The sequence below is a fragment of the Stegostoma tigrinum genome, chromosome 27 (assembly GCF_030684315.1).
Source record: "Stegostoma tigrinum isolate sSteTig4 chromosome 27, sSteTig4.hap1, whole genome shotgun sequence".
NCBI lineage: Eukaryota > Metazoa > Chordata > Chondrichthyes > Orectolobiformes > Stegostomatidae > Stegostoma > Stegostoma tigrinum.
Window position 1 is genome coordinate 3,767,961 of NC_081380.1, and position 24,203 is coordinate 3,792,163.

The 24,203-nt window shown below is 44.2% G+C and overlaps 1 protein-coding gene across 1 annotated transcript in view; it reads right to left on the bottom strand.

The window, feature by feature from the left end:
• The window catches only part of p2rx1 (purinergic receptor P2X, ligand-gated ion channel, 1), a 74,111-nt gene that overhangs the window by 9,690 nt on the left and 40,218 nt on the right, over window positions 1-24,203 (bottom strand). Inside the window, exons 3-9 of the mRNA XM_059655300.1 lie at window positions 21,773-21,844; window positions 20,906-20,975; window positions 13,282-13,378; window positions 11,291-11,371; window positions 11,053-11,194; window positions 10,248-10,384; window positions 6,105-6,195 (exon numbers count right to left, since the gene is read on the bottom strand). Coding sequence (XP_059511283.1) covers window positions 6,105-6,195; window positions 10,248-10,384; window positions 11,053-11,194; window positions 11,291-11,371; window positions 13,282-13,378; window positions 20,906-20,975; window positions 21,773-21,844 — 690 coding nt within the window. The remainder of the gene's footprint in view (window positions 1-6,104; window positions 6,196-10,247; window positions 10,385-11,052; window positions 11,195-11,290; window positions 11,372-13,281; window positions 13,379-20,905; window positions 20,976-21,772; window positions 21,845-24,203) is intronic.

The window sequence follows — 24,203 nt, forward strand, 5'->3', positions numbered from 1 at the left end:
TGGCTGGATTGGATTGAGAAAGGAATTTAGTAGTGAAGGCAGTTGAAGGAAAATGGCAGACTTTAAGAAAATAGTTCATGGCTCACAGCAAAGGCATATTCCAGTGAGGAGGAAGGATTCTATGAAGAGAATAGTCCAAACATGGTTAACCAGGGAAGTCTAGGAAACCCTCAGATTGAATGTAAAAATGTACAATGTGGCAGTGGTAAACCAGTTGACTGGAAAAGTTTTAAAAATCAACAAAGATGACCAGAAAAACAAAGTGGGAGAAAATAGATGTTGAGGTTAAACTTGCAAGTAATATCAAGATGGACAACAAGAGCTTCTTTCAATATGGAAAAAGAAAAAGAGCGGCTAGAGTGAACATAAGCCTCTTAGAGAAAAATAACAGAGAACCAGAAAATTGCAGAGGAGGTGAACAAATATTTTGCATCAGTATTCACAGTAAAAGATATTAATATTGTTCCAAATTACTAAATATGTAAGGGCCAAAGGACGAGAGAAAATAAACAGAATGACTAAAACTGGAGGAACCGTGTTCGGGAAACTAATGCGGTTAAAAACTGATATGTCCCATTGTCCTGATGGGATATATTCTAGGACATTGAAGGCAATAGTTACAGAAATAATGGACGCAATAGTAGTAATCTTCCAAGAATACATTGTGTCTGAAAAAGTTCCAGAGGACTAGAAAGCTGTCAATGTAACACCTTTATTTATAAAAGCAAGGTGATAAATAATATGTAATTATATCTATTGAAATGTAGAAAATAGGAGTAGACCTTTCAGCCCTTCGAACCTGCTCCACCAATCAATATGATCATGGCTGATCATCTAATTTAGTACTCTGTTCCTGCTTTCTCCCCATACTCTTTGATCCCTAAGAACTGTATCTAACTTCTTCTTGTAACATTCAATGTTCTGGCCTCAACTGCTTTCTGTGGCAGAATCCCTCAGGCTTCCCACACTCCGGGTGAAGGACTTCTCCTCATCTCAGTCCCAAATGACTTACTCCGTATCCTTAGACTGTGACCCTTGGTTCAGGATCCCCTCGTCATTGGGAACGTCCTTCCTGCATTTACTTTGTGCAATAATGTTAGAATTTGGTAGATTTCCGTGAGATCCCCCTCATTCTTCAAAAGTCCAGTGAATATAATTCTAACCATTCCAAACTCTCTTCATATGTCAGTCCTGTCATCCCAGAAATCAGTCTGGTAAGCCATTGTTTAGGCCAGTTAGCTTATTTGTTATTGCAAAAATGTTAACAGTCTGTTATAAAGGATGAAATAGCAGCACATTTAGAAATACATAATATGATCAAACATAGTCAAATAGCTTCATGACAGGGAAATCTAGCCTGACAAATTTACTGGAATTCTTTGAGGATGTAACCACAGGATAGATAAAAGGGAAGCTGTGGATAAAATATATTTAGACTTCCAGCAGACATTCAATAATGTGCCACACATTAGGCTACTGTATTGGAACCATGGTAGGAGGTAGTTCATCAGCATGGATAGGTATTGGATAACTAACTGTCAGACAGTTGGGATAAGGGGCACAATTTTAGAATGGCAACTTGTAACTAGTGGAGTGCCGCAGGGATCAGTACTGGGTTTGTTGCGATATACATTAATGATTTGGTTGAGGAAAGTGAATCTAAGATTGCTAAGTTTATGGATGACACAAAGAGTCTGCAGACGATATGGACAGGATAAGTGAATGGGCAAGAACTTAGCAGATGGAATATAATTTGGGGGAATGTGAAGTCATATAATTTAGCAGGAAGAATAGAGGAACTGAATATTATTGAAATGGGGAAAGACTACAGAAAGCTACAGAACAGAAAAATTTGGAGATGCTTGCCTATGAATCACAAAAATCTAGCATTCAGGCTCAGTGGATAATAGAGAAAAAAAAAATGGAATGTAGGCTTTTATTTCAAAGTAAATGGAATATAAAAGTAAGCAAGTTTTGCTAAAGCTTTACAAGGTATACTGCAGCTGGAACACTTGAACAGTCTTGGGTCTAATATCTGTGTAAAGATATATTGGGCTGACAGTCAGTTCAGAGAAGGCTTACTGGGCTAATCGCAGGTATGAGCAGCCTGTCTAAGGACAGGTTGAGCAGATAGGGCCTGTACTCTTTGGAGTTTAGAAGAATGAGAGGTGATCTTATTGAAATGTATAAGGTTCTTAGGGACCTGACAGATGCAGAAAGTTTGATTCCCCCTTGTGTGGAAGAGGTGCAGAGGGCAGAATCTCAGAATAATTGAATTGAATTAGTTTTAATATTAGAACATAGAACATAGAACTGTACAGCACAGAACAGGCCCTTCAGCCCACAATGTTGTGCCGACCATTGATCCTCATGTGTGCACCCTCAAATTTCTGTGACCATATGCATGTCCAGCAGTCTCTTAAATGACCCCAATGACCTTGCTTCCACAACTGCTGCTGGCAATGCATTCCATGCTCTCACAACTCTCTGTGTAAAGAACCCGCCTCTGACATCCCCTCTATACTTTCCTCCAACCAGCTTAAAACTATGACCCCTCGTGTTAGCCATTTCTGCCCTGGGAAATAGTCTCTGGCTATCAACTCTATCTATGCCTCTCATTATCTTGTATACCTCAATTAGGTCCCCTCTCCTCCTCCTTTTCTCCAATGAAAAAAGTCCGAGCTCAGTCAACCTCTCTTCATAAGATAAGCCCTCCAGTCCAGGTAGCATCCTGGTAAACCTCCTCTGAACCCTCTCCAAAGCATCCACATCTTTCCTATAATAGGGCGACCAGAACTGGATGTAGTATTCCAAGTGCGGTCTAAGCAAAGTTTTATAGAGCTGCAACAAGATCTCACGACTCTTAAACTCAATCCCCCTTTAATGAAAGCCAAAACACCATATGCTTTCTTAACAACCCTGTCCACTTGGGTGGCCATTTTAAGGGATCTATGTATCTGCACACCAAGATCCCTCTGTTCCTCCACACTGCCAAGAATCCTATCCTTAATCCTGTACTCAGCTTTCAAATTTGACCTTCCAAAATGCATCACCTCGCATTTATCCAGGTTGAACTCCATCTGCCACCTCTCAGCCCATCTCTGCATCCTGTCAATGTCCAGCTGCAGCCTACAACAGCCCTCTATACTGTCAACGACACTCCAACCTTTGCGTCGTCTGCAAACTTGCTGACCCATCCTTCAATCCCCTCATCCAAGTCATTAATAAAAATTACAAACAGTAGAGGCCCAAGGACAGAGCCCTGTGGAACACCACTCACCACTGACTTCCAGGCAGAATATTTTCCTTCTACTACCACTCGCTGTCTTCTGTTGGCCAGCCAATTCTGTATCCAGACAGCTAAGTTCCCCTGTATCCCATTCCTCCTGACCTTCTGAATGAGCCTACCATGGGGAACCTTATCAAATGCCTTACTGAAGTCCATATACACCACATCCACAGCTCGACCCTCATCAACTTTTCTAGTCACATCCTCAAAGAACTCGATAAGGTTTGTGAGGCATGACCTGCCCCTCACAAAGCCGTGTTGACTGCATTTGATCAAGCCATGCTCTTCCAGATGGTCATAAATCCTATCCCTCAGAATCCTTTCTAACACCTTGCAGACGACAGACGTGAGACCTACTGGTCTGTAATTGCTGGGGATTTCCCTTTTTCCTTTCTTGAAGAGAGGAATTACATTTGCCTCTCTCCAGTCCTCAGGTACGACTCCAGTGGAGAGCGAGGATGCAAAGATCCTCGCAAGTGGCGAAGCCATTGCATTTCTCGCTTCCCAAAGCAGCCGAGGACAAATCTGGTCTGGGCCTGGCGACTTGTCAATCTTAATGTTTGACAAAATTTTCAGCACATCAGCTTCCTCTATCTCTATCCATTCCAGCATGCACACCTGCTCTTCAAAGGTTTCATTCACTACAAAGTTTGTTTCTTTCGTAAAGACAGAAGCAAAAAACTCATTTAGGGCTTCCCCTACCTCCTCAGACTCCACACACAAGTTCCCTATGCTATCCCTGATCGGCCCTACTCTTTCTTTAACCATTCTCTTATTCCTCACATAAGTGTAAAATGCCTTTGTGTTCTCCCTAATTCGTTCTGCCAAGCCTTTCTCATGCCCCCTCCTGGCTCTCCTCAGACCATTTTTGAGCTCCTTCCTTGCCTGTGTGTAATCCTCTCTAGCTGAACTTGACCCTAGCTTCCTCCACCTTATGTAAGCTACCTTCTTCCCTTTCACAAGAAGCTCCACTGCTCTCGTCATCCAAGGTTCCCTTATCTTACCCCTTCTTGCCTGTCTCAGTGGGACATATTTACTCATCACTCGTAACAACTGTTCCTTAAACAGTCTCCACATGTCTATAGTGCCCTTACCATGGAACAATTTCTCCCAGTCCATGCTTCCTAACTCATGTCTAATCGCGTCATAGTTTCCTCTTCCCCAATTAAATATCCTCCCATTTTGCCTAATCCTCTCCTTCTCCATAGCTATGTAGAATGTGAGGCAGTTATGGTCACTATCACCAAAATGCTCTCCCACCACAAGATCTGATACCTGCCCCGGCTCGATTCCGAGCACCAAGTCTAGAATGGCATCTCCCCTCGCCGGCCTGTCAACGTACTGAGTTAGGAAACCCTCCTGAACACACCTTACAAAAACAGCTCCATTCACATCTTCTGCTCGAAGGAGGTTCCAATCAATATTGGGAAAGTTAAAGTCACCCATTACAACAACCCTACTACATCCGCACTTTTCCAAAATCTGCCGATTTATGCTTTCTTCAATCTCCCTGCTGCTATTGGGGGGCCTGTAGTAAACCCCTAACGAGGTGACTACTCCCTTGCTGTTCCTAATTTCCACCCATACTGACTCAGTAGGCAGATCTTCCTCGACAATGAGTACAGAGAAAAGTTTACAAGTTGCCGCTTAGGCTGCCAGAATAGGTATGAGGTACGCAGGTACAGATTCTTCAGTACAAGTTCTTAGGAAAATAAGGGGTGACACATTAAAGACAGAAGTGAGGAAGGATTTTTTTTCAGAGGACAGTGAATTTGCAGAATTCTTTACTGCACAGACCTGCGGAGGCTGGTTTTTAAGTATATTCAAGAGTGGAGAGACAGATTTTTAACCAGTACGGAAATCAAGGGTTATGGGGTCAAAAGGCAGGAAGTGGAGTTGAGGATTATTAGATTAGCCATGGTTAGTGGATCAGACAGTGCCTTGAGCGAAGCTGTTGCACTGACATGTGACAGCAATGTGGCTAATGGGATTTCTCTGGCCCTTGCAGTGAAAACTTGGCGGTCATGTTGACAGCAGAAGACAGTTGGAGCTAAACGACTGATTCATTGTTAGCACAGTTTCCACGCAAGTGAAGAGCCTGTTTCAGAAATCAATTTATCTCGGGAGGTATGTGGGACAATTACCTTCATGCATTTAGTCTAATGGAAGAGCGTACAGTTTGTGACTCTCAATTAACACCCTGTTAGCCTGCTGAATGTTAAATATTTATAGTCTGAGCACCAACCCAATAGAGTGAACACATTATAGAATGTGGTCATCTGAGTTAACGCAGCAAGATTTGTCTATTTGGTTCCAGGCCTACTTTGATTTCCCATTAAAGTTGGCCCTCGTTTGTTAGAAATTGATGATTGACCTGTAGAATTGGTTGGTGATACCGAATGCAAGGGAATATAGAACACAAGTATGGACTCAAAATCAGGGATTTTTTCTTCAATTTGCCAAATACTGCATAATGAAGCTAAAACAAATGATTGTCTCAAATGGAAACTGTAGATTCAAAGTGGTTGCTTTGATTACACCACACTGTGTTGTTTCTGGGACCAGATTTTCGATGGAAATGACTCTTAGAGTACCACCAGTAAAACAGACCCATCTGAAAACTCACCACTAACCTGCTCATTGAGGGGAAAAATGGAAAATTCACAGAGACTTTGGGAAGGGAGAAGCATCACTAGGATAATTTAGAAAAAGTTATTACCTCTGAAATATTACCTTGGGCTATCCTAAGGTAGTGTCTGATGTAAATTCCATTCCCTTCACTTAATAATATCACCCAAAAATAAGAGAGCCTTACCTTCCCATGAACCATGATATCTAATCGAATTCCATACACTTTGTAAAGGTCTCTCATTTCCACACCATTTTCCTTGTAGTATTTGGCATATCTATGAAAAAGAAATTTTGGCAACATTAGTGAACCTGGAGACAAAGGAAGACTTGCATTTCAATACCACCCATCATATTGTCAGCCCTCGCAACCCACTTTAAGCCAATGAGGTAATTTAGAAGCTGTTCTATGTTCTAGAAGTGAGTGAAGTAATGTAAGAAAAACAGCGGCTAATTGAGTACAACAATTCCTAGCAACAGCCAAGTGATGATGTATTGATAACCTGGTTTTTATGTAATTTGAGGAATATTGCCCAGGGCACAGGGAGAGGGCTACCTGTTCTTCCTTGAAATCATGCCATGGGATCCAATGCGATGATCAGACAGAGCATGATGAACATAAGAATATAAGGACTAAGAGCATGGAGGGGCAATTCAGCCCCTCGAGCCTGCTCCAACATTTGATACCTTCATGGCTCATTCTTATCTCAGCCTTGGCTCCTCCTTCCTGCCCACTCTCCATGACCCGTCAACCTATTACTCATTAAAAAATCTACCTCCTCCTCCTTTCACTTCCTTCGACTTTAAGTACCAAGAGTTTATCCAACAGTTCCTCCTAATCAGTTTAGAACTCTTCTCATGGCTGAATTCCCACCTTCGTTAAGGTAGCCATCCCTTGTAGGTAAGGACAGAAGCAAGTATTCATTTCATACATCAACAATACCTCTTCATTCTTCGCCCCCTTTTCGTCTCTCATCAGGCCTACTCCTCCTTTTGACACCCTTTCCTGCTGATGATTCAATAGAAGATTCCAGAATTCTCCTTTCTCTTGGCTACTGGTCTTTTGCCATCATCTATCTTTGCTTCTCTGACATGCTTTCCAGCTGTTCTCTGAACCTTTGTATTCAGCTGGATTCCCACCACTGCTTTCTACCAGTTATCTACCAGAACCATAATTTGTCTTCTTTATCTTAATTTGTATCTCCTTTTTTGGTGTGCAGATACATAGATCCCTTAAAATGGCCACCCAAGTGGACAGGGTTGTTAAGAAAGCATATGGTGTTTTGGCTTTCATTAACAGGGGGATTGAGTTTAAGAGTCGTGAGATCTTGTTGCAGCTCTATAAAACTTTGGTTAGACCGCACTTGGAATACTGCGTCCAGTTCTGGGCGCCCTATTATAGGAAAGATGTGGATGCTTTGGAGAGGGTTCAGAGGAGGTTTACCAGGATGCTGCCTGGACTGGAGGGCTTATCTTATGAAGAGAGGTTGACTGAGCTCGGTCTCTTTTCATTGGAGAAAAGGAGGAGGAGAGGGGACCTAATTGAGGTATACAAGATAATGAGAGGCATAGATAGAGTTGATAGCCAGAGACTATTTCCCAGGGCAGAAATGGCTAGCACGAGGGGCCATAGTTTTAAGCTGGTTGGTGGAAAGTATAGAGGGGATGTCAGAGGCGAGTTCTTTACGCAGAGAGTTGTGAGAGCATGGAATGCGTTGCCAGCAGCAGTTGTGGAAGCAAGGTCATTGGGGTCATTTAAGAGACTGCTGGACATGCATATGGTCACAGAAATTTGAGGGTGCACACATGAGGATCAATGGTCGGCACAACATTGTGGGCTGAAGGGCCTGTTCTGTGCTGTACTGTTCTATGTTCTATGTTCTATGTTCTTATTGTCCAGGGATCCTTTGTTTTTTGAGGGAATATTTTTTGGCCATGCCTGAATTTTTCTAGTCCATTGTTCAGCTACAGTTTTTGCCTCTAACCTTTGTCCTCCAGCATATGTGGCCCAGTTCGGCTCTTCAGCTATTGAACCCACACTCCACCAGTTGGTTTTCTTACTCTGATTGTTCGCTGACCTTTTCTACTGTAATTCTGAACCTTATTTTATTTTATTTCATTCATTTGTGGGACATGGGCGTCATTGGCTAGGCCAGCATTTTTTGACTGTCTCTAGTTACAAAGGTGCTGATGGTGAACTGCCTTCTTGAACCACTGCAGTCCACGTGCAATGGGTAGGCCGCTGTAAGGGAGGGACTTCCAGGATTTTGACCCAATGACAGTGAAGGAACAGCGAAATATTTCCAAGTCAGGATGGTGCGTGGAGGAGAAATTGCAGGCGTTGGTGTTCCCATGTATCTGCTGCCCTTGTTGTTCCAGATGGAAGTGTTTGTGGGCTTGGGAGGTACTGTCTAAGGAGGTTTGGTGAGTTTCTGCAGCGCACCTTGTCGATATTACATACTGATGCTAATGACCATTGGTGTTGGAGGGAGTGGATGCTTGTAGATGTAGTGCCAATCAAGCAGGTTGACTTATCCTGAATGGTATCAAAGGTTTTGAGTGCTGGTGAAACTGCACGCATCCAGGCGAGTGGGGAGTATTCCATCACACTCCTGACTTGTGCCTTGTAGATAGTGGACAGTCTTCGGGGAGTCAGGAGGTGAGTTACCTGCTTCAGGATTTCCAGCCTCTGACCTGCTCTTGTAGCCACTGTGGTATTTATGTGGTGAGTCCAGTTCCATTGCATGATTTACACCAATTCTGACATGTTACTTGAAGGCCAGTTCAAAATACCTGTTCAGTTCATCTGCCACACTATTTAATGTAAATCCAACTCCTTTCCATGTTATGCAGTGGGTCGCGAGAATGCTGACACCAGCAAAGTTTAGGAATAGATTGTTGCAATAGTACAAATTTCACTTTCCCTAGTGAGGCCAGTGTTCTATAAACCCCTCCTACATCAGTGCAGCACATTCATTCCTCTAATCAGATTTGTCCTATGTCCATTTTCACACGGTTTAGTTAACCATGCAGTCATTATTAACTTTGAGGTCTGCTTTTCAATTTGGTGTCACCCTCTCGTACTGGCGATGTACATTCCTTCTCTTGTCTTTGGAATGAACCATTATAACTGGATCCTCCCCCTCCCATTCTCTGCAGCCCTCAGCAGATTTTGTAAACTCTGCTATCAGGCAGGCAGCACAGCCATCTGAACTCTCACTCTCTTGTTGCAGTGAACGTGGTCAATCTCCCTCAGTACGCTGCGTGCACAGAGTCACTATATTCCCTTTCATCCCCCTTGTCCACTTAAACTGCTTCCTGTATAACAATCCCATGGTTAACATTAACAGAAGGAAGTTCAGTAGGTTTGACAGTGTCTGCGAAGAAAAATCAGAGCTGAAGAAGGTGATCCTCCCTCAGAAATGTTAACGCTGATTTTCTCTTCACAGATGCTGCCAGACTTGCTGAGCTTTTCCAGCAACTTCTGTTTTTTTTTCCTGATTTACAGCATCCGCAGTTCTTTCAGGTTTTAATTCCATGGTTAAGTTAACTCCTCCATCCTTTAGTCTTCACTGTCATCCAGACAAACTGAAAAAACATCAAACCAGAGATAACGGGAACAGCAGATGCTGGAGAATCCGAGATAACAAAGTGTGAAGCTGGATGAACACAGCAGGCCAAGCAGCATCTTCGGCACACAAAAGCTGACGTTTCGGGCCTAGACCGATGGTCACGAAGACTGAGGTTCCTGTCCTTTGGGTTCTTTTATCTTGCTCAGCTGCAGTCTCATACTCACCTATCCCTGACCACTGCCATAACAATGGATCATGATCCTGGGCTACCTAATTATGGGCTAGATTTATAATTACAAAAGTGCTCTTGTCGAAGAGGACGTATAGTGCTGATGTAGATTCAGTCGCTGACAATTCCCTGAGGATGCACTGTGGAATAGCACACTTGTAAAGGTGTTAAGGCAACTCCAAACAGCAGCCCTTTAATGGGAGAGATGCAGTCCAAAACAAACTGGGCTGTAATCTTCTGACAACAGCGAGGAGCAAAGAGGAATCCTGCCAGAGATCCAGGGAGATTTGATCACCCTCCTCCACCATCCCCACCCTTACCCCCTCCCCCCAGCCTTCCCCCTGCCACTCCAGGCTCTCCTTGCAGTTTTTTTTTCACTTCTGAGATTGACCCAGTTATGCAGAATCACAAAGACACAATCTGACATAACGTCGTTACACCGACAGATGGTTTTATCAAACGGCATGCTGCATTTTTTTAACGAAACACGAGTGCTGTCAACTTCCAAGTCCAGCTGTGAGTTTCTTACCTGAAATTAAATCCTGCTGACACCTGCTCCTTGCCTATGCCCCCATAGAGTTGATGGAAGCTATATTTGGGTTTACAGTGCTTCTCCGACCAATCCAGGTCACAGTTCCAATCTATCACAATCCCGATCATACCACCCTTCAACAGAAAACGCACACTGTGACCAGAGCCACACCATCAGACCTTTTAAAACCATTATTTCACAATTACAGACATCACTAGCTTGACCAGTGTTTACTACACATCCCAAGCTGGCCTTGAGATTTGACTGAAATTTGCAACACCTTGAGAGACAGGGCAGATGGGGAGTAACTGCACCCTCTCATAAGGGGGTCAAGAACAAAAACACACAGTTACAAGATAAAATGCAAAAGAAGCAAATGAGAGGTGAGGAAAATCTTCTCCACACCACGCGTAGTTCAGGCCTTGAGGCATGGTGGAGGCAGGTTCGTCTGAAGCATTCAAGAGGGCATTGGATGATCAGTTAAGTAGAAATGATATTCGGGGTTATGGAGAAAAGGCCATATCTCAGCACTGAGTCATTATGCCAGCACAACAGGCCGAACTGCCACCTCTTGCATTGTAATGATTCTGTGATTCTGATGCTGAGCTGCCTTGCTATATCACTCCAGTTACTGCTGTCAGGGCGTGAGTTCCAGGATATAGCAATACAGAATGTGTCTCTATCATCCTTTAATGCTTCAGCGCATGTTATGATAAATTAAGCCAGCTACTGTTGCTTTCTGCTCGTTGCATTGCCATTGATTATTCGGAGGCCAATGCTCCTGGTACAAGTTTACACTTACCTTATACGCCAAGGCAGTGAAATTCTCTTTAAGCTCTTCAACAATGTATCCCAAACGGAACACTGGGCAGAGAGGGTCACGGACCTTATGGTAGGTGCAATTTTTCAGAGTTGCTTTGGTTACTGATTCCACTATATTCCGCCTGGAAAATACAGCTTTTTAATGAAGTTAAAGAGAAAACGCACTACTTTTTATAACAAAAAATCAGTTTAAAAAAAAATTGCGTTCCCAAACGTACCTGGAAACACCAAAGGCTGTAAATGTGATTGCATTCTTGATAAAAATTGTAAAGTTTTCGGCAGCCATCAACAATGGTGGACTAAGGAGTGGACAAGAGAAGACACCCGTATTACTATAGCCGTCAAACTGCCTTGGATAAACTGACAAGCATCATAGTGAGGTCATTTTGACCTTGGGTTATGTGTAAAATGAGTGATACCACAGCTGGGGGCTTGCAGTTTTCAGAAATGGAGAGATTTTCAACACCAGCAGTATTGACCCTGCCCAATCCACAGTATTGGCTTACTCTTCCAACTCCCCGCACCTATGTTCTCAAATCACTGCTGAAATAACTTACCACAAAGGAATACAAATTGTGTGGAGATCTTTCCTACTTGTGCAAGTGGTAGAAGGGAAGACCATTAGGTCTGCGCCATATGAGAAGTGGGGGAGATGATGGCTTGGTGGTGTTATCACTGGGCTGTTAATCCAGAGACCCCCATAATGTGCTACAGGCTGGGTTCAAATTCTGCCACAGCAGGTGGTGGAATTGAATTCAATAAAAAGAAAGTCTGGAGTTAAGAGTCTAATGATGGCCATGACCCTATTGCCAATTGTTGGAAAGGAAACCTCCATCCTTACCTGGTTTGACCTATATGTAACTCCAGATCCACAGCAAAGTGGTTGACTTTTACCTGCCCCCCTCTGGGCAATTAGGGATGGGCAATGAATGCCAGTCTGGCCAACAACACCCTCATGCCATCAATGAACAAAAGAAAACACGCAGAAAGGTTTGGAGGGGAAAATCTAAACTTAGAGCAGGAGGAACTGAGGGTAGAGCCACCGATGGTGGAACACTTAACATTGGGAATGCTTGAGAGGCAGGAGATCAGGAGAAATTGCATCGATTGGAGACTGGATTGGTAAGGAGAGAACAATGGGCACAGTATGCATTGGGAACTCTTCCCAAAGAGCCAGTAGACATATGATGGGTCAAACAGCTTCCTTCTGTTCCATGTTATTATAGAATAGCCTACGAGGAGGGGGCACCCCATTTGGCTGAGTGCTCCCACCTTCCTGGCTGGTAAACCTCTCGTTGCAGCAGAACCTAGTTTGTCAGATTGATCTTCACAAACATGTAGCCACATTCTGACCTGAATTCACGAAGATTGGGCAAATTATTTCTTTGCTTGCTTGGAGGTCAAGTGGAGCAGAGATAGCAATGCCTAGGGAGTGCTAGGTGGATATCTGAAAACCACCCACAGGGCCTCAGGCCCATGCCAATCCCAAGCAAAAGATGTGCCTGAGTTCTGAGGAAGGGTCTCCGGACCCAAAACGTTAACTCCGTTTTCTCCTCCACAGATACTGCCAAACCTGCTGAGCCATTCCAGCAACTTTGTTTTTGTTCCTATTCTGCATGCACACTGCTTATTTAAATCACTTTAGTACTCTTTGTGGAATGTGCGCATTGCTGGCCACAGACCAACATTTGTAACCCACCCGTAATTGCCCTGGTGAAGGTGGTAGTGAGCTGCCTTCTTGAATCAATGCAGTCCTTGGTGTGTAGGACCCACAACGCAGTGAGAGAGGGAGTTCCAAGATTTTGACTCAGTGTCACAAAGGGAATAGTCATATATTTCCAAGTCTGGGGAGGAGATTGCATGTGGTGGTGTTCCCAAGTATCAACTGCCTTTGTCCTTCCAATGGAGGAGGTCACAGGCTTGTAAAATGTTGTCTCAGGAGCCTTGCTGAGTTGATGCAGTGCAGTGTAAATGATACACACTGACGTTGCTGTCTGTCAGTGATGGAGGGAGGGAGTGAGGGTCTGAACTCTCTGAGCACTGGATCAAGAGCTTTTTGCATTTTGTGCTGTATGGTCTCTTTGTATGAAATGTCTTTGGCATTCAGCAAACAGGAAGGAACTGGATTTGACGGAGAGACCATGAGAATCGGTCTCTCTCATGAACAACACAAAAGTTGCCAGGCCGGGAGTCAGATAAGAATCCTTACTTTGAAACGACGCTGTCATCTTCGACTGGGCACCATCCAAAGATTTCACACGTCTTGCTTCCTGCAGTGTTGTTCCGGCATTTCCCGCTCATTATGCCTGGTGAGATCAAAAATTCCAACAAGTTCAGTCAAAGAATTTACACTACATCCCTACTGTCCTCCATGTAACTATTCCCCCTTACGTCTCAGCAATTTTTAAAATTCTCTCATAAAGTCAGAATCATGCAGGAAACAGGCCCTTTGGCCCAACCCGTCCATGCCAACCAGGTTTTCCGACCTGAGCAATTCTCCTTTGCCTATGTCTGGCTCATACCTATCTAAATATTACCTGTTCATTTCCAAATGTCTCTTAAATGTTGTAAATGTACCTGGCACTACCACTTCCTCTGACCGCTCGTTCCATACATGCACCACCCTCTGTGTGAAAAGGTTACCCCTCAGGTCCCTTTTAAATCTTTACCCTCTCTCACCTTAAACCCATGCCCTCTGGTTTAGGACTCCCTATCCTGGGGTAAAGACCTGGGCTATTCGCCTCATCTATGCCTCTCACGATTTATAAACCTCTGTAAGGTCACACTTCGGCCTCCAACACTCCGGGCAGAAAATTCCCAACCGATGAAGTCTCTCTTTATAACTCAGACCTTGCAGATTTGACAACAACCTTGTAAATCTTTTTCAGGGACCCTTTCCAGTTTAATAATATCCTGCCTATAGCAGGGCGACCAGAATTAGAAGCAGTACTCCAAATATGGCCTTACCAATGGGACAGCATTAATCGTTTTCCTGCCTTGTGGCACCTTGCCTGTGCCCGTTGATGATACAAATGTCTTTGCTAGGGCCACAGCAATTTCTTCCCACAATGTTCCGGGATACAATTGCTCAGGTCACCTTTTATGTTCTGAGACCTCCAGCACCTCCCCTTTTGTCACGTGAACTATTTTCCCAAGTTCCCTGGCTTCCATGTCCTTCTGCACAGTAAGTACTGACCAGGAATACTCGTTTAGGATCTTGTAGAGCACAGAATCCGACAGAGGATGCAGGCCCTTCGGCCCAATTCAGACATGCTGACCAGGTTTCCTTAACTGCCCCAGACCCATCTGCCTGCATTTAGCCCATATCCCTCCAAACCCTTCCTAACCGTGTACCTGTACAATTGTCTTTTAAGCGTTGTAATTCCATCCACCTTGACCACTTCCTCTGGCAGCTCGTTCCATACACACACCACCTTCTGCATGAAAAAGTCGTCCCTTTTAAATCCTTCCTCTCTCACCTTAAACCTATGCCCTCGAGTTTTGGACTCCCGTACCCTGGGGAATAGGTCTTGGCTATTCATCCTATCCATGCCCCTCATGCATTTGTAATCCTTGATAAGATCACCCCTTAGTCTAATATGAAAGAAGTCCCAGCCTATCAGCCTCCCCTTATAACTCAAACCCTCCAATCGCTGTAACATCCTTATAAATCTTTTGCACCTTTTACAGTTTAATAGCATCCTTCCTATAGCAGGACGACCTGAATTGTACGCAGTACTCCAAATATGCCCCCATCAATATCTCATACAGCTGTAACATGACATCCCAACTCCCATGCTCAAATGCTCTGATTAATGAAGGCAAGTGTGCCAAATGCTTTCTTAGCCATCCTGTCTACCTGTGACACCACTTTCAAGGAACGATACACCTTCACCCCTGGGCCTCACTCTTCAACCACACTCCCCAGGGCCCTACCATTAACTGTATAAATGCCGTCCTGTGGAGTCCATGTAGATCCATCTGGGTAACGATGGCAGATTTCCATCTCCAAAGGTCATTAGTGAAACAGAATATTCAGTGATATTTACAATGGTCACCATCAGTTAGATTAGGATTATATTCCTGATTCTATCAACACATTGAGGTCACTTGGACAGCAGCTTCCATACTTAAAACCACTGACATCTCAAAGAAAGGTTGTAGATACATAGGAACAACGCCATCTGCAAGCCTTCCTCCAGGCCAATCACCATCCTGCCTTGGAAATATATCAACGGTCCTTCAGTGTTGCTGGGTCAAAATCCTGAAAAAGCACCCATCCTAAAAGCATTCTGGGAGTAGCTATACCACATGGTCTGCTGTGGCTCAAGAAGGCAGCTCACCACCATCTTCTGGATTACATTTGAATGGCAGGTTCAGTGATATTACCACAAGACCATTTCTGAACATAATGTGGATGACTACACTTCAAATGTCAGATACCATTAGTAACAGAATGTCCTGAGTCGTGAGATGGAGGAAGACCAACCAGTAGAGATCTGTCATAATGAAACAGGCCGAAAAAGGTCACAAGGACAAATGCAGACCTATAAAAGTGCAATTAGGAGCTTAATGTTTCCTCAGAACCTGTTATACTCAGGGCACCTGTGGACACTATCTCTGACTGTTTGATTAGAAAAGCCATTGCAATAGCATAATTCCATGGCATTTCAGAAAAAGGTACAAACTGTCCCTTTATCTTGATGACTAACTGCTTATATCTGCATTTTAGTTAATAACTGCATCATTTTTACACTGTAACTTTCAGCAGTGGTTGTGTGACCAGCCCAACTCGTCCCCGCCTCCCTAACCTGTTCTTCCTCTCACCTATCCCCTCCTACCACCTCAAGCCTCACTTCCATTTCCTACCTTCTAACCTCATCTCGGCTCCTTGACCTGTCCGTCCTCCCCAGACTGACCTATCCCCTCCCTACCTCCCCACCTACATCAGCTTTTGTGCTCCTAAGATGCTGCTTGGCCTGCTGTGTTCATCCAGCTTCACACTTTGTTATCTTGGATTCTCCAGCATCTACAGTTCCCATTATCTCTGATGAACTATTTATCTTTTTTAAAAGTAAAGTTTTGTCATTAACTATTTTTAAATTTGGAACATTCAACTGCTAAAAGAGGGTTAAATAAGGTACAGGTGCTCCAGCCAATCAGGAACGAGTGATCCCATCCATTCCTTGTTCCAGTCCTATTCCGGCCACCACCCACAACTCTTTCTCCAATACATCGATGATATTGTTGATGCTGCTTCCGTCTCTCATCTGGAAGTGGAGAACTTCATCAATTTTGCCTCCGATTTCCACCCTGCCCTCACTTTCACCTGGTCTATCTGACTCCTCCCTTCCCTTCTTTTGACATTTCTGTTTCCATTTCTGGGGATAGACTGGCCACTAATATCCATTACAAACCCACCGACTCCCACAGCTACCTGGACAATACATCTTCACACCTCACTTTCTGTAAATATCCATCCCATTCTCTCAGTTCCTCCATCACATGTGTTCCGATGAGGCCAACTTTGACAAGGGAACCTCCAGAATGTCCACTTTCTCCCTTAACCAAGGATTCCCCAGCTCCGTTGTCATCAGCGCCCTCAATTAGGTCTGATCCATCTCTGGCACTTCTGCCCTCACCCCTTCTCTTGTCCCCTGCAACAGCGATAGAGTTCCTCTTGTCCTTACCTACCATACCACCAGCATCCACATCCAGAAGATCATCAGATGCCATTTTCACCATCTCCAGCGTGATGCCACCAGCAGACACATATTCTTCTTCCCACCCTTGTCTGTCTCCCGCAGGGACCGTCCCCTTTGGGACACCCTGGTCCACACTTCCTTCATCCCCAACACCTCCTCACAGCCCTATGGCACCTTCCCCTGTAACCGACGAAGGCAGAACACCTGCCCATTTACCTCCTCCCTCCTCACTATCCAAGGGCCCAAACATTCAACCAACACTTCTTAGAATCTAGTGTACTACATTCCCTGCTCACAATGTGGTCTCCTCCACATTGGGGAAACGAAGCGTAGACTTGGCGACCGATTTGTAGAACATCTAAGTTCTCCTCGCAAAAAAGACCCTGAACTACCTGTTGCCTGCTACTTCAATGCACCACCCTGCTCCCTGGCCAACATCTCTGTCCCTGGCTTGCAACAGTGTTCCAGCAAAGCCCAATGAAAACTGGAGGAACAACACCTCATTTTCTGCTTGGGGGCCCAACAGACCCCCAGACTCAATATTGAGTTCAATAATTTTAGGGCCTAAACTCTCCCATGTCCCAGTCCCCCACCCTACACACCAGGCCTTGTTACCACACAGCCTGCCATTACACACCCCGAGGTGTTAGTCACTAACAGTCCCCATTAACAACTGTTCACCCTCCCAGCCTGGTTGTTAGCAACTCCTTTGTCTGTCCAACTGTCTTTCTCTCTCTTTGGGCTCTATCCTATCGTTTACTCCCTGCCCCACCCACCTCCCTATTTTCTGCATATAAATTGACGTTTTCCCAGCCACCATCAGTTCAGGAAGGGTCACTGGACCTGAAATGTGAACTCTGTTCTTTTCCTTCACAGATGCTGCCAGACCTGCTGATCTTTTCCAGCAACTTTGTTTTTGTTCCTGATGTATCACTGAGGCTGTATAAGGCTCTGGTCAGACCATACTTGGAATATTGCCAGTAGTTTGAGCAACATTTGTAAGTAAGTATATGCTGTCATTAGAGGGGTCCACATGATGTTTACAAGAACAATCATGGGGATGAAGGGCTTGTCACAAAAGGAAGGGTTAAGGATTCTAGGTGTGCACTCAGAGCTTGGAAGGATGAAGAGGGAATTCAGAATACTGAGGCCTGGACAGGGTAGATGTGAAGAAGATATTTTCATTAGTAGGAGAGGCTAGGGCCTGAGGGCCACAGCCTCAGTATGAAGGGACAACCCTTTACAACTGAGATGAGGAGAAATGTCTTCAGCCAGAGGGTGGTGATTCTGCAGAACTCATTGCTGCATGAATCCTGATGAAGGGTCCCAGCCCAAACAGTCAAATTTCCTGCTCCTCTGTGGCTGCCTGGCCTGCTGTGCTCCTCCAGCAACAAACATCCAGTTGTTTAGCTGTTAATGGGATGCAATATGTGCGCTGCTTAAATTAAGCTAAATGGAGTCCTGTAATCAGAGGCCCCAGTCTTTGAGCCATCAAACAGCAGTGCACAGCCAAGCTGTGGTACAAGCCTTTCCAAAGATCCCAGGCAGGGCCTTGCTACATTACTCTGAGTCTTGATGATGTGATTACCAACCATGTTCACCCAGAATAAGATGAGCTAAACTTCCTTTTTTTCTGAGGAAGGGTCTCTGGACCTGAAACATTAACTCTGTTTTTTTCCTTCACCGATGCTGCCAGGCCCGCTGGGCTTTTCCAGCAACTTTGTTTTTGATCCTGATTTACAGCTTCTGCAGTGCTTTTGTTTTTTAAGCCTTCTTTCTTATTGTCCTGAAACAGTTTGGCTGCTTTGATGATTTTTCGCAACAGGAAATAAGTTTCTCCTTGTAACCCAGTTCAAAATTAGTGGCTGTCTTCATACACTGGCCACAAATAAAACTGCTTTTCTGGGCCACCCCACCACTAGGTGGAGCAGCGAACAGACATGTGCAGAGAGGCAGCGTCTCAATGAGGACCTCTCTGAAAACGGGGAGGACGATTGGAAATACAGGGACTTTGCAGTAAATTTCTACCCGTTACACTAGGGAAGGTGTTAGCCTAGTGGTAACATCATGCAACTAGTAATCCAGATTTTCAGGTTAATCTTCTGCAAGATGTGAATTCAAAACCCATTGCAACAGATACTGAAAGATCAATTTTAAAAAAACTGGTGCTAAATGTTAGATTAATGGTGCAACTTGTGTTGATTGTTACTTCTAAAAAAAACTGCAGTCGGTTGGTAGTGTGCATTAATGTGCTGTAAATCTGTAGTCAGTGGGAAGTTGAAATTGGCAACTGTAGCTAACATACCTAAAACAAAAAAATGCACTTTTGAACCTGTTCTTTGGAAAAAGCTGCATGGGCCACTTCTATATTAGCCCTATCGGAGCTGGAAATTTCCTGGCTGGCTGGAAAGTGTTGAAAGAGCATGTGTGTCATGAGTTAGGTCACAGATGTAATGGAACCTGAGCCTGGGTCTACAGGGCTGCAGTGACATTGCCCTCTCCCTCAATCCTCACTGTACAGTTCTGTCCATGAAAACTGGTTACTGTTCACTCCTGGAAGTGTAGATTTCATCTTACTGCAGAGCAGTCCTCAAAAGGTTAGGCGTCTCTGTAATATAAGCCTTAACTATTATAGGGTTCTGTAAAATGGTCAAACTATAACATTACACCAAAATTCTTCAGATACTTTGAGGATTCAGACAATGGTTCAAGTACTCGCCAAACACAGCATGCATTTTGATCAAGTAACGTGGGCATCATAAAATCCGATTTTTGGGCTCATGGGTTTGAATTCTCAGTCACAATTAGGACAATTATTAAGGACTTTTTCTTTGCTTATGAATATTCAACAAATGGAGCAGATCTTCCAATAAGGGGGTGCGAACAAAATACATGGAATCACCCAACAGCCAATTGGCTTCATTTTGGGGCTGGGGGTGTCTGTGGTATCCCAGTGACTTTCCTCACCTTGTGATCAGATGCAGTATTGATGGGTCCGAGGCTGAGAGCCTCTTTCTTGTTGATTAATTGCCCAAGTATCACCCACCATTCAGACAAAAGCTTCAGATAATTACTGCTTTCCAGCCAGGTTTGAAGGACAAGGCCTTGTCCACATCCCTACCCCCCCCCCACCCCAAAATTCACCGGGAACTTTAGCCCTGAATTTCTCCAGGAATCATCTGCCCGAATCATCAGGAGATGATTGGCTGAAAGTCGGTCGAGACAATGGAAATGGCCAAACCTGTTGATCATAAACTGGGATCATGCAAAAAAAACCAAGGAACTCATTTTTAAATTTGGACCACTTGCTCAGTGTAAGCAGCTGTATGTCAGTTCCTAGTTGAACAACACCAATTTAAAGTTCTCATCCTTAATTTCAAATCCCTATATGGCCTCACTTTATCCACTCCTTTATATTCTCTTCCTATTCCACAACCCACCAAGAACTCTGTGCTCCCCTATTCTTAGGGCAACACCGTGGCCTGGCAGTCAGCATTGCTTCTCACAGCACCAAGGACCTGGGTTCGATTCCACCTTCGGGTGACTGCCTGTGTGGAGTTTGCACATTCTTCCTGTGTCTGCATGGGTTTGCTCCGGTTTCCTCCCACAGTCCAAAGATGTGCATGTTAGGGTGCATTGGCCCTGCTAAATTGTCCCAGATGTGCAGGCTAGGTGGGCTAGCCATGGTAAATGCAAGGTTACTGGAATGGAATGCTCTTCAGCAGGGTGGTATGGGCTGAATGGCCTGCTTCTACACCCCCAGAACCCTTTCAAATCTCTGCCTCACTTTTCTCCTCCCTCTTTGAAGAAAATTTTGGCCAACTGACCTAGCTTTCTGTGATACTTCAATGTGTCCAAGAGGCTATATAACTTCAAATTGTTGTTGTTCATTTCCCTTGAGTTTCCACCAATCTCTTATCCCGATACATTCAGACCTGTGACAATAGCACTTTACAAGTGACTAAAACAAGTACTTGTGAACTGTGTTGAAGTTGGGAAAATCTTACCCTCCATTTGCTGAAATCACTGATTCATAGTGAAGTTATTTTGAGGATGATATTTTCGTCTATCGATTTTAATAATTCAGTTTCAGTTCTTGAATTATAGAGTGATGGTGGATGTACTTACCTTGTCCATACCGGCTAAACTTTCCTGCCGTGCAGTCACTGTCAGACTCACACTCTTCGGAGCTTTGAAGCTATCGATGAGATAACGAAACAGAATTAGTTTTCCACCATTATAATTCCCACTCATTCCATACACCATTAAAGAATACCAGCTTGAATGGGAGCCTTGGCTCAGTGGATAGTCCTCACATTTCAATGAGCCAGACATGAAATTGAGGCTGACTATAGCCTAGGATTGAGGGAGTCTGCATTCTCCCAAGACAGCATACCGAGCAAACAGAATCTCAACTGAATGTCAGATACACTCCCAATGTTGTCGCTAGACTGATCTCTATAAAACCAGCTGCCCGAATGGCTAAAACTCATTTATATGTTTATGGTTCATTTCTTGATACCCTTAAGAGGGCAATATCCATATTAAGTTTTAACATAATCATTCAAAATATATGAATCCAACATATTTTCTGATCAGTCAAATGAAGTGTCACAGAGGGGAGCATGTAGAGGGTGGCTTGATTCTAATTGGAGGCATTGGTCTGAGCTGCTCCATTGTTGTAAATATGGCAAACTAGGCCAACCAATAGAATTCCTGTCCTAGAGATGGCACCATTTTCACAGGGAGCTAACACGGACAGTTCATAGTGTAAAATGGGTGGGTTAAGGGGTGCTTGTGATGCAGTGACACTGGCCCTACATCTGGGACAGAGGTTCCTAGTTCAAATCCAACCTAGCCTTGAGGTGTGCCATGGGTTGCTCAAACAGGATGATGAAAGTATCCTAACGTTAGCATCTTAGCTCCATTGTGCACGTTACCCATCACCGTTACTGAATGGAGCCATTCTGCCTGAGCTACCAAGCAGCAACTCACCTGTGTACAGTGCATCATGGACTGCCTTGGGGTCACAATATAATTGGTCATTATAACAAAGGAGTCTGATCCCTAAAAGAAAGAAAGAAGCACAGTTACATGATGAAGGATCACAGCAAGATACTCCTGGTTTCTTTCTGACAATATCTGATTTGTTGACCATTCTTGTCTCTTATTTTGATTTCAAGCCTGATGTACTTTTAGTTTTTTTTATATGCTAGCTCACACAACATGTCAGGTTCTATTGAGACTGATATCTTGAAGTTTATTTATATCATTGACTATTTAGATGGTGATAATATTACACATATAAACACACATAGTCTGGTTTCAATACTTACTGTTATCACTGTACATGACACATTTAACCAACTGGGGTAGCACAGCAGCTCAGTGGTGAGCACTGCTGCCTCACAGCAGAGGGACCCAGGTTCAATTCCACCCTCAGGTAACTGTCTGTGTGGAGTTTGCACATTCTCCCCATGTCTGTGTGGGTTTCCTCTCACAGTCCAAAGATGTGTGGGTTAGGCAGATTGGCCAAGGGAAATATAGGATCACAGGGATGGAATGGGTCTGGGTGGGAAACCCTTCAGAGGGTCAGTGTGGATTCAATGGGCCAAATGGCCTGCTTCCATACTGTGCAAGAATCCTATGAATGACTACTCTGATTGTACTACACATGGACAGAGAGTCACTAAAGGTGAGGTGGGTAGTTAAATATCAGAAGCCGTGTATGAATAAGGGGTGTTTTTTCTGGTTGGTGGTCAGTGGTTAGTGGTGTGCCTCAGGGTTCAGTGTTTACAATTTAACTGATGGTTTAGAGTTGGGGACCACGTGTAGTATGACAAAGTTCACAGTAAGATGAATGGTAGAGTAAAGTGTGCAAAGGACACTGAACATCTGCAGAGAGATATAGATAGGTTAAATGAGTGGGCAAGGGTCTGACAGATGGAGTACAATATTGGTAAATGTGAGGTCATTCATTTTGGTAGGAATTACAGCAAAGTGGACTATTAGTTAAATGGTGTCCTTGAGCATGCATCACAAAAAGTTGGTCTGCAGGTGCAACAGGTGAGTGGAATTTTGTCCTTCATTGTGAGAGGGATTGAGTTATAAAGGGGTGAGGTTATATTACAGATGTATAGGGTGCTGGTGGGGACACACGTGAAGTGCTCTGTGTAGCTTTGCTCTCTTTACTTGAGAAAAAATGTACTGGCACTGGAGGGGGTACAGAGGATGTTCACGAGGTTGTTTCTGGAATTGAGAGTTGGCTTATGAGGAGAAACTAAGTAGACTGGGATTATATTCATTGAAATTTAGGGGGGGATCTTATAGAAACATACGAAATGATGAAGGGAGTAGATTAGATAGAATCAGGAAGGCTGTTTCCACTGGTGAGTGAAGCTAGAACTAGGGGGCATAGCCTTAAAATTAGCAGGAACAGAATTAGGACTAAATTGAGGAGGAGCCTCTTCACCCAAAGGGTTGTGAATCTGTGGAATTCCCTGCCCAGCGAAGCGGTTGAGGTTTCCTCGTTGAGTGTATTTAAGGCAAAGGTAGATTTTTGAACAGTAAAAGAGTTAAGGACTATGCGGAGTGGGCAGGTAAGTGGAGCTGAGTCCATGAAAAGATCAGCCATGATCTTATAGAGTGGCAAAGCAGGCTCGATGGGCCAGAACGCCTGTTCCTGCTTCTAGTTCTTATGTTCTTATGTCACATAACTGTGCTGAAGGCCTGTCCATTCATTGGACTTTTTTTGTCCCTGATTATTACCAACTGAATTCAAACAGCCACGGCAGGACTTGAAATACGAATCCAGTAAAGGCACTGTTTTATTTCTACAGGAAGATATGTAGAAAAAGCAGCTTCAGGGCATCACACAACTATAAAAAAAGCATTTCAGTGGTTTGTGGCCTGCAGGTCTCACCACCACAACAGGCAGTGCACACGAGAACTGAAACTGTTCTGCCTGCTGCTCATCCAAGTGCCTTGCTATCTCTTCACCTCACTCATTCAAACCCTTTTATGTTCATGGCCAGCGGAAGTTCAATCCATTTGGTTACTTCCCACAGTTAGGGCAAGCTCCATCTCCTGGTTGGTGCCTGATGTGTGTTGGGCATAATGGAGGTGTGCTGAGTGGGAGATTCATTAATACTTCAAATATGGATGGTCAAAGGGCATTGTCCCACTGCTCTGACCTGGGCATGAGCACATAGTTTCCAAGATGGCGGGGGAGTAGGTCTCCTCACCAGAGCTCATCCAAGCTAACTGCTTTTCTTTCTTTCCTTTCTCCTTCCTTCTACTTTTCTCTTTCTTTCTTTTGGCTCTTTGGTCTTTGGAGCTTGGTTGTGGAAACAGCTGGGGGACATTGCCAGTCGGCCACGAGGCTGTCGGTCACTGTTGGGGGCATTGCGGCTTCACCAATGGAGCA